Raw genomic sequence first — 9,701 nt, 5'->3', positions numbered from 1 at the left:
TTGATAAATAAATTAGTAAAGGCATTTATGTTTGGCACTAAGCTTCCGTTCCAAAATAAAAGTTACCATGTCCAGAACTTTAAATATTCATAGCCGATATATATACAGGAAACTAACACTATTAAAATACGGTGTTTTACGCTGTGTAGTTATAGTTATGCCCAATAAAATATTGCATTATTATAACCACGTTTGCTTAATTTGCATATGGACTTCAGCAAAAGCCTTAGCTTAAAATCTCATTAAGTAATATAAACACAGTAGATCAATATACATAACATACAACAAAAATACATGTATACATCGATGTGTTATTTTTTTACAAAGTTTTATTGTTATTGGTTTGTTCAATATATTTGTAGAGTTTGTGGGGGAATAGAGAGAGGACCTTTATTATGAAATAGAATGAAGTGTCCGTTACAGTCGTTACCTTCAAATACAGGAATAAACTGACAGAACGAGAAATAGCTCGTACTGTAATTGACTGCTAGTTCGTCTTCTTAAAGTTTGGAGCCGTTTGTTTATTAATACAGAATGGGAGCCTGTATGGCGTTGTGTTCCCTTGCGAGCTGTGTAAGTGTTCTGTTTTATTTTTCATGGTTTAGCTAACTAAGCTGCTATCTAAAAGCGTCGCTGAATCATTAAATTATCCGAAAATAGAGAAAGATACAACAAAGACAACGTTTATAAAAAACCGTTAACGTATTGAACGGCGATATTTAAATAGGAAATGTGTGGTTTAAAAGAGCTGGACGCTGGAAACATCAGTACACGGAAGTGTGCTCATATTTGCATTGATATTAAGAGATCCTCCGTGACTTCCTAACAAACAACAATCATATGTGACCGTGGACCACAAAACCAGTCATAAATGACTTTTTTTTTTAAATGTAGATTTATACATTATCTGAAAGTGTCTTGAAATGAGTAAACTTTTCGCTGATGTATGTTTTCTAATAATATTTGGCCGAGATACAAACATTGAAAAATCGGGCATCTGGGGGTGCAAAAAAATTTAATACTAAGAAAATCAACTTTTTAGATCTGTCCAAATTAAGATTTTTTTATATATATATATATATATATATATATATATATATATATATATATATATATATATATATATATATATATATATATATATACACAAAAAGATTTATTTATATTTACCAAAATATTTAGTTTTTTTATATAGTTACATGAACATGATTTTTACATAATATCCTAATGATTTTTGGCTAAAATAAAATAAAATAATAATATATCATAAGGTTTTGTGGTCCAGGATCACATATGATTACCTGAACAATTTAAAGAAATTATACAACTATGCAAGGGATCATTTCTGTTTCATGTAGTGTTTGGTGTGATTTAGTATTCTTGTAGTTTCAATGTATTTTAAGACAATAATAATCAGGTTATACAGGCTTTCAGTTTTTGTAATTGAGAATAAGATTTGGTTATGTTCAGCTGTAATAAGGTGCCTCGCCCATTTTCAAAGAATTGAAGCTTAATGCTAAAAGTGAAGTACAAGATATAGTTGAAAATTATATACCAGATTCTCTCTCTCTCTCTCTCTCTCTCTCTCTCTCTCTCTCTCTCTCTCTCTCTCTCTCTCTCTATATATATATATATATATATATATATATATATATATATATATATATATATAATCTCAAGATGTAGATGAACCTGTAGAAACTATAGTGAGATCCAAAGACTTGTAATTACTTGTAACCGGCTGAACTGCTTTCATCTGCTGCTTTTCAGCAATTCGGCATATTTGATTTTGCATTTGAAACCCAAGCCATGCTGCTTGAGTCCCTTTCTGTAAATGTTTATCCTCTTTCTTGTTCAGCACACTGTAAGGGTGTCAAATCTGCTCAGCCTGCACTTTACATTATGGTTAAGATTGGTATAACATGTTTTTATTTGACGCTTATCATTTGTGCCTGTAAGACACACCTTGTCTGTTTTTTGTTTTTTTGGTCTTCAATACAATTTTTCCCTTTTGCTTGATGAGTCATACAACTTCTTAAAAAAAATTAAAATGCCTGACAAATTTTTAAAAAAATATTTTTGATTTGATTTTCAGTTTCCAGTGAATCAGCTGATCAGCCACTCCTATCATAAGTAATGGTCCTGGTGAATGTTTTTGAATTAACTTTTATACAGTGCACATGACTGGATTTATTAGGATCAAAGTCTTAAACAATGATTTCCTCATTATTTCTTGCAACAGATATATATATGTATATACAAATTAGGTCATGAGTGTCATAAAAATAAAAATTCACTAACCTCCACTAAAATAATTATTCATAGAGTCCAGAAAAAAAGCAATAAATAAAGAAATGAATGATCGTAAATGTAATTACGCTGATATTTACACACCCTAGGTTCTCATTATCAAAACCTTAAAAATACAGCAGTACTTGCTTTTAAAAGTAAGTTATGTAAAAAGTTAAGTTTTTTTATTTATTTTTTTGGTCAATGAAAAAAATGTTTTATTATTTTTGTATGTTCTTGCGATTCCTTATACCTCTGAAGCTACATTACACCTACTGAATGCACCTAGTATCTTATAGACTCTTTGGAATGAAGAGCTTTCAGAATGTAATAAGCCTATAGAAACAAAGCAAATGAGTTGACCAAAAAATAAATAAATAAATAACACCCCTACTCCCCTCTGGCAGTGTTCAGTGTTCATGTCAGTAATATAGGTCGGTATTTTATAGGTAATATTTCCATTTACACAATTTTGCAAAAACAGACAATATATACCACTAAATTTAGACTTTTTGTTATTGAATTGCTGTAAATAAATATTACATTTTCAGCTGGTCAGTGTCCAAAAATCATTTCACCTAGTTCTACAAGAGTGATTACTTATAGGCTGTCTAAAAAACAAAAGTCACGTTGCAAAAAAAACAAAAAAAAAACTGCTACATAATAAAGACTTTGATAGAGATGTAATGGAGTGAAAATTACAAGATTAGTCTTTCAAATGTTAAAAGGTAAGGGAAAAAAAAAAATTAAAAAGTAATACTAATATTACAAATACATTAAAAAGTGAAGACGTAATGTTAAAACGATTTATATTTAAATAAATGCAGTTCTTTTAAACTTTGTTCATTAAATAATCCTGAAGAAAATGTATTATGATTTCCACATAAATTAAGCAGAACAATTTTTAACCATTATTTATTTTCCCTTTTTTTTTTTTCTTTTTTTTTTAATTTCTAAAAGATCACATGACACTGAAGATTGGAGTGAAATGTCACGTTTGTATTGAAAGAAATACATTGCATTATACAAAGCATAAAATAGTTACTTTAAAAGGTAATAATATTTAAAAATGTTACAGTTTGTACTGTTTTTGGTGAAATAAAGAAATCATTTGTAAAGCGGAAGAGACTTCCAATATCTTATAACCACAAATAATCTTTTTCAGTGCAATGTATATTAAATTGTATAACGTTTTGCAGATTCTTTTGTACTATTGTACAATTAAACAATAGATGCTTGAACTGGTGATATAAGTGTTCTCACTCCCTCCACGTTACAGGCCTCGTGTTTGTGTGGCTCCGCTCCATGTCTCCTCTGTGGCTGTTGTCCTTCTTCCAATAACTCCACCGTCACCCGGCTGGTCTTCTCTTTCTTCCTCCTCCTGGGGACACTGGTGTCTGTAATCATGATCTTGCCTGGCATGGAGACGCAGCTCCGCAAGGTGGGCCCACCATCAGTCTTTATTTGCCTCTCTTGTGCCGTCAGTGCATTCTGTTAATTTTCCATTTTTATTGCCTCTTCAGATTCCTGGCTTTTGTCAAGGCGGAACCACAATACCAGGAATCGAGAACCATGTTAACTGCGACGTGATTGTAGGCTACAAATCGGTGTACCGCATGTGCTTTGCTATGGCATGCTTCTTTTTCCTGTTTTCAGCAATTATGATTCGCGTAAAGAGCAGCAAAGACCCTCGCGCCGCTGTTCAGAATGGGTAACCCTGATTTATTACTTAAGCGCTGTTTTATTATTTTGTTATTGTATTATTTACCAAATGAATTGAAATTTGCTTGACCGTTTTGTCAGGTTCTGGTTTTTCAAGTTTCTGATACTTGTTGGCATCACCGTTGGAGCCTTTTTCATCCCGGATGGAACATTTCATGATGGTACGTTTTAGGTTGAACTGTTCCATTAAGAGCACATAATAGGATCATTTCATTTTCATATATTCACATTGGGAAATGCATAAAAGCAATGACAACATGGCAATGATGTTAAGCTCTAAATGCAGCAATAGTTATGATAATGTTATTCTGGGAAACCATTGTCATAACGGAGGGCTAAATTTCAAGGGATGCAGAAAACGCCCGGTCTCCTGCAGGGAAGAAGTCAATTACTTTTTAATGACTATTTTGAATGTTATGAGATGCATGGGAAAAGACCGTATTAAAAGCGGAATAAGATGTTATTATTTTTTCATAGCATATTACATTAGCGGCGAGAACCCGTTGTTACTGTCTTTCCTGAATTCTCATGGTGTGGAATTAAAGATGCAGAACATTGTGTTCAGAGATCACGGGTAACTTCCAAAACAAGATCTTGACATTAGTGTGTTTCATTGTGAACTTAAGTAGAAAATACAGGCCCTTTGGAGATGCATGTTTTATTTAGCGTAGTTACAAATGTGGTTAGGGTTAGGTTAGGTTAAATTCTGTCGTCATTTGTACCCCTCATGTCTTTTCATACCTGCATGACTTTAACATTTCTGTGTAACACAAAAGATCCCATTGTTCTTTTTTTTTTTTTTTTTATGTCAGTACAGTACGGTTAATTGTCATCAGAAGCGTTTGGTTGCCAACATTTATTTTAAATATTGTGTTTCACTGGGGAAAAAAAAGAAAAAGATACAAGTTTGGAATGACGTGAAGGTGTGCATGACAGCATTTTCATTTTTGGCTGAACTATCCCACAAAGAGGTGTACTTTTGTACTTTTTTTGTTCAGATTTTAATACAAACCTTGCATACGATATATTATAGTGATATACACCCCTTTGAAAGCCACATGAGTTTAAGATATTTCTTTCTAAAACAGAAATTTGCCCCAGACATTTGCAAATTATTAATAATAATTTATTTAGTTAGTTAAAAGGCTTGTTTTTATGTTGTGGTTAAGCACATTTAACCAGTGTGTTACTGAAGCATAATTTCTCTTCTTTGTTTTAATCACAGTTTGGTTCTACTTTGGTATCGTGGGCTCCTTCATGTTCATCCTGATCCAGCTCATCCTCTTGATCGACTTTGCCCACTCCTGGAATGAGGTGTGGGTGAGAAATGCTGAGGAAGGCAACGGCAAGTGTTGGTTCTCAGGTACGCAGAGATGAGATGCACTGAAAGACCCTGTTCATCACAACCGGTTTGTGTCCGCACCCGCTGCTTTCAGAGAAAGAAACATGAGACTGTTTTCTATGCCCACAGGTCTGTTGTTCTTCACCGTCCTTCATTATGCCCTGGCCTTTGCAGCAGTCGTGCTGTTTTATCTCTACTACACCAAACCCGACAACTGCGCCGAACACAAGTTCTTCATCAGCTTCAACCTTATTCTCTGCATCATCATATCTGTGGTTTCTATTCTGCCAAAAGTGCAGGTAAAGCATGTTTCGGTGCTTTTCATTCCTGTCTCCCAGTTCAAAATCATCGACTAGAGGCTAAACAACTCTATATTAACATATTAAGCACCATTAAGACCTTGTTCGTAAAGTGGCAAACAGGAAGTGATAAAACTGCTTTAACTAGCTGTTCCAAATATGCAATTGCCTCAGCACACACATCCTGACATGAATGCTGATTTATAATAATGTGCATAAGAAAACAGCCTCTCCGTTGTACTGAAGGTCATCTACTGTTTACATTAGCCTCCAGCTTTTGTCTTTGTAAGGAAACTTCTTTGTTTTCTTCTTTGCACACAGAATATCAATGCTGGCCTGCCACAACAGACAGGCTTTCATTATAAAAATGTGCAGTTTATACTGGGTTGATTCTCACAATGGTAGACAAACTCTGATTTGTGCTTTATTTGTTTATTTTTGTATCCGTTTGCAGGACGCTTCACCTCAGTCTGGTCTGCTTCAGTCTTCTATTATTACTCTGTACACTATGTACGTCACCTGGTCAGCCATGACCAACAATCCTAGTAAGTTACACATTTAAAAAGAAAAAAGAGGCAGAAAATATTTACTATCTGTCTCTGGTCTCTCTCTTCATTTTATGAGCATTAATTTTGTTCCTACTCAGGTTGATGCAATTTTTGGTGAGTTTTGTGGTGCCGTACAAACCAGATGCTCAACCTTTATAGTCTCCTGATGCTTGATACTGAGTAAAGCCAAATTACTTGCTAGAATTCAGATTATAAATGTAAACCACTATTCCCATATTCTGTTACGGCCTATTAAGTATACCTATTAGCTGCCTAGATAAGCTTAATAATGTGATTAGCTGACAGTTAAGTGTGATCATAGTCTTTAGTAGTGAAGTATGTGATTAATTGGCGTAGAAATTGCAATATATAATGTTTTTGTACGTTCAGTTTTAAATCTACATTTGTCTGGTTCCACGCACAGATCGTGAATGTAATCCTAGTTTGCTCAGCCTGGTGTCCAATGTCAGCACAACTGAGGCCATGCCCACAAGCTCACCTGGGATGGTGCAGTGGTGGGATGCCCAAGGCATTGTGGGATTGGTTATCTTCCTCTTTTGCACCTTTTATGCCAGGTACGTTAAGCAAAACAAGCATATCGAACATGACTTTGTTCTTTTGTTATTGTCAGCGTTTGCATCAAATGCATAAAGTAAACATCAAGTAGATGTTGTTTTCCATGCTGATTCATGCTGCATATTTCAATTTGACATTCACAAGCAGCTGCACAGAGGCATGGGTTGATTGATTGATTAGTGGTGTCAGATGATGACACCTGTAGGCAGGGTCCAAAATTAATATTTGCCAAGCAGCAACTGTGAGTTCAAATTGGCCTAGGCAAGTAAGAGTTGCTAGTTAAAAGGTAAATTTAACATGCTCTGTGACGGTGTCAGATTTTTTTTTATTTTATAATTAAATTAGAAGTGCTTTGTAAATAATGTGCTTCCCATTTGTTTGAATTGGATGATTCTCCAGCAATTATTGTAATATGCTAGTTTTGTGCTAAAGACATATTACTGTTCGTGTATTACTGTTCACAAAACGATTGTGAACTTTTTTTTTTTTTTTTTTTAGGTTATTTGGTGAATGTAAAATTTGATAGAACAGCATTTACTGTGTTTGAAATGTTTTGATCAATTTAATTTTATCATTTTATAATTTTATTTTCTAAATAAAAGTATTAACCTCTGACATCCACATTTCCTAAGTTAATTTGCTATCCTTTGTAAATTATACATTTTGCCATGTCAGAAAAAAAGTCTCTCTCCCTTTAAACTCTACCCCCCAGTCTATCTCATCATCAATTAAATATGAATCTGAGAGAAGTAAACATCCTTCTCATGCTGGTGTCCATGCGATGCCTTTTCTCTTTTCAGTATCCGTTCATCCAGTAATGCTCAGGTGAACAGGCTGATGCAGACGGAGGAAGGGAAGGGCACTATGGGAGGGGAGGAGGTTGGCGAAGACGGACTGAGGCGTGTCGTTGATAACGAAGAGGATGGCGTCACATACAACTATTCCTTTTTCCACTTCCACCTTTTACTAGCCTCTCTCTACATTATGATGACACTCACTAACTGGTACAAGTAAGTGCTCGTTCTTCCACTTTTTAATTCTGGAGTGAACCAAAAAGTTAAAGGTGAAGTGTGAAAATTTAAAATGCTTCTCCTATCACCTTTTAAAGGAATAATTCACAGAATAATGAAAAAGATTTAGCTTTTATGCACCATAATATTGTTCCAAACCGGTATGGCATTTATAAAAAAATTTAATATTTAAAAGAATGTAGTAGTCATTCTTTCATGCAGTCAAAGAATGCAACAGAACTGCACACGTTAAGAAACTGGTCTAAATATTGTCTCCTTTTCTTCGCATCTATCTTCAGGCCTGATACAACCACTCAGGCCATGCAGAGCACAATTCCTGCAGTGTGGGTGAAGATCAGCTCCAGCTGGCTGGGTCTGGGCCTCTACCTGTGGACGCTTGTGGCTCCTGTCATTTTCCCCAGTCGAGACTTCAACTGAGCTCGAGTGGGTGAGACTCTCACCTGTTCAAACTGGCCGTGTTTGTGCTATGGTATAAATATTGCAATCTACAAATACCATTAAATAGCCAACACTAAATGCAATGCAAATCTGAAACCGACATTTGGTGACTAGTCTCGTAGGCCTAGTAGGTACTTACACGTATTTAAAAAAAAATGCATGGGCAACAACAAAAGTATGATGCCGTGACAAGTATTTAAAAATTACGCTAAAGTATATTAATTGTTCAGTAAATTGACTCATGACGTGAGGATTACTGCTGTGCAGAAAGTCGCCATTCATTATTAGCACACCTGAAGCACACTTTTGTGAGTAACATATCTTTGCAAAAATGCCAGTTTGAATAACAAATTCCGTTTTGCTTTGATTCCTCCATCCTTTTATCTCATATTCACGTCCTTAAGAGCTAAAATGCTTGGACAATTAAGGAAATGAGAAGCACCTTTTTGCTTAACGATTGATTCGATGCTGTCTCATTTATTACACTACATTTTAAATCGTTGGCGGCTGTGAGATTTGAAAGTAATCTCTTATGCCTACCAAAGCTGCATTTATTTGGTCAAAAATACAGTAAAACCGTATTATTGTGTAAAATTACAATAAAAAAACTGCTTATTATACATTTAAAATATAATTTTTAGTTACAGCAAAGCTAATTTTCATAATCCTTTACTCCAGTTTTTGGTGTCACATGAATCATAATTCAGAAATAATTCTAATATGCTAATTTTGTGCTCAAGAAATATTTATTAATATTAGCAATAGTGAAGTTTTGCTCGATATTTTGGAAAAAACATTAAATATTATTTTTATGAGTCTTTCTGCTTATTTTGCTTACTTTAATGCTGGTGTTATTCTGTCAAAAGAGTCACTATATCTCCACACATGAAGGATAAAAGAATGAAATAGGTCGCTTCTAGCGCGTTTGTCGATATCTTGAATTATTCACCATCACATGGTACTTGAGGGTTATTTTGTTGTCATTTCAAACTCAGTATGGCTGTTAAGTATGTTTTCTAAAGTCAATATTACTAGTTTATCTTGTTTAACAGATGCAAGCTACTCAAACCTAAGGCCACGCATATCCAGTGCAACAAAATAAACACTATCCTACAGACCATCATCACAGTGGTCCTAGCCACGAATTCAAATATGCATTATACTGCTGCTAGAAACCTACTCTACCTGAAGAAAAAACTTTTTTTTTTTTTTTTTTTTAACACTGATAGCATTTTAACTTCAGGGTTCAATGCATTGTACGATAGACACTACAATTAAACAAATATACAATTTCACTCCGATTTAGCACTTTTTTTTCTCTCAAGCAATGGGGAGAGAGGGCCTTGGGCAGCCCACGTGCGCTGGGGGGGCTTGAACAGGGGGCTGTTTTCAGTCCACGTCCTCTGTAGAGCCCCTGGAACTTGTGCATCCAGCAGATAAGCCCAATCAGACACAC

At 34.7% G+C, this 9,701-nt stretch overlaps 1 protein-coding gene across 1 annotated transcript; it reads left to right on the top strand.

Moving 5' to 3' along the window:
- Positions 1–414: 414 nt before the first annotated feature.
- Positions 415–9,463, top strand: serinc2l (serine incorporator 2, like). The gene is made up of 10 exons (XM_043261016.1): positions 415–573; positions 3,569–3,730; positions 3,813–4,000; positions 4,093–4,172; positions 5,237–5,374; positions 5,483–5,652; positions 6,107–6,197; positions 6,625–6,775; positions 7,577–7,786; positions 8,086–9,463. Exons 1-10 carry the CDS (start codon positions 535–537, stop codon positions 8,222–8,224), a joined length of 1,368 nt encoding a protein of 455 aa, XP_043116951.1. The 5' UTR covers positions 415–534; the 3' UTR covers positions 8,225–9,463.
- The last annotated feature ends 238 nt before the right edge of the window (positions 9,464–9,701 follow it).

The sequence above is a fragment of the Puntigrus tetrazona genome, chromosome 16 (genome assembly GCF_018831695.1).
Source record: "Puntigrus tetrazona isolate hp1 chromosome 16, ASM1883169v1, whole genome shotgun sequence".
NCBI classification, from domain to species: Eukaryota; Metazoa; Chordata; class Actinopteri; order Cypriniformes; family Cyprinidae; genus Puntigrus; species Puntigrus tetrazona.
This window is presented reverse-complemented; position numbering and strand designations above follow the sequence as displayed.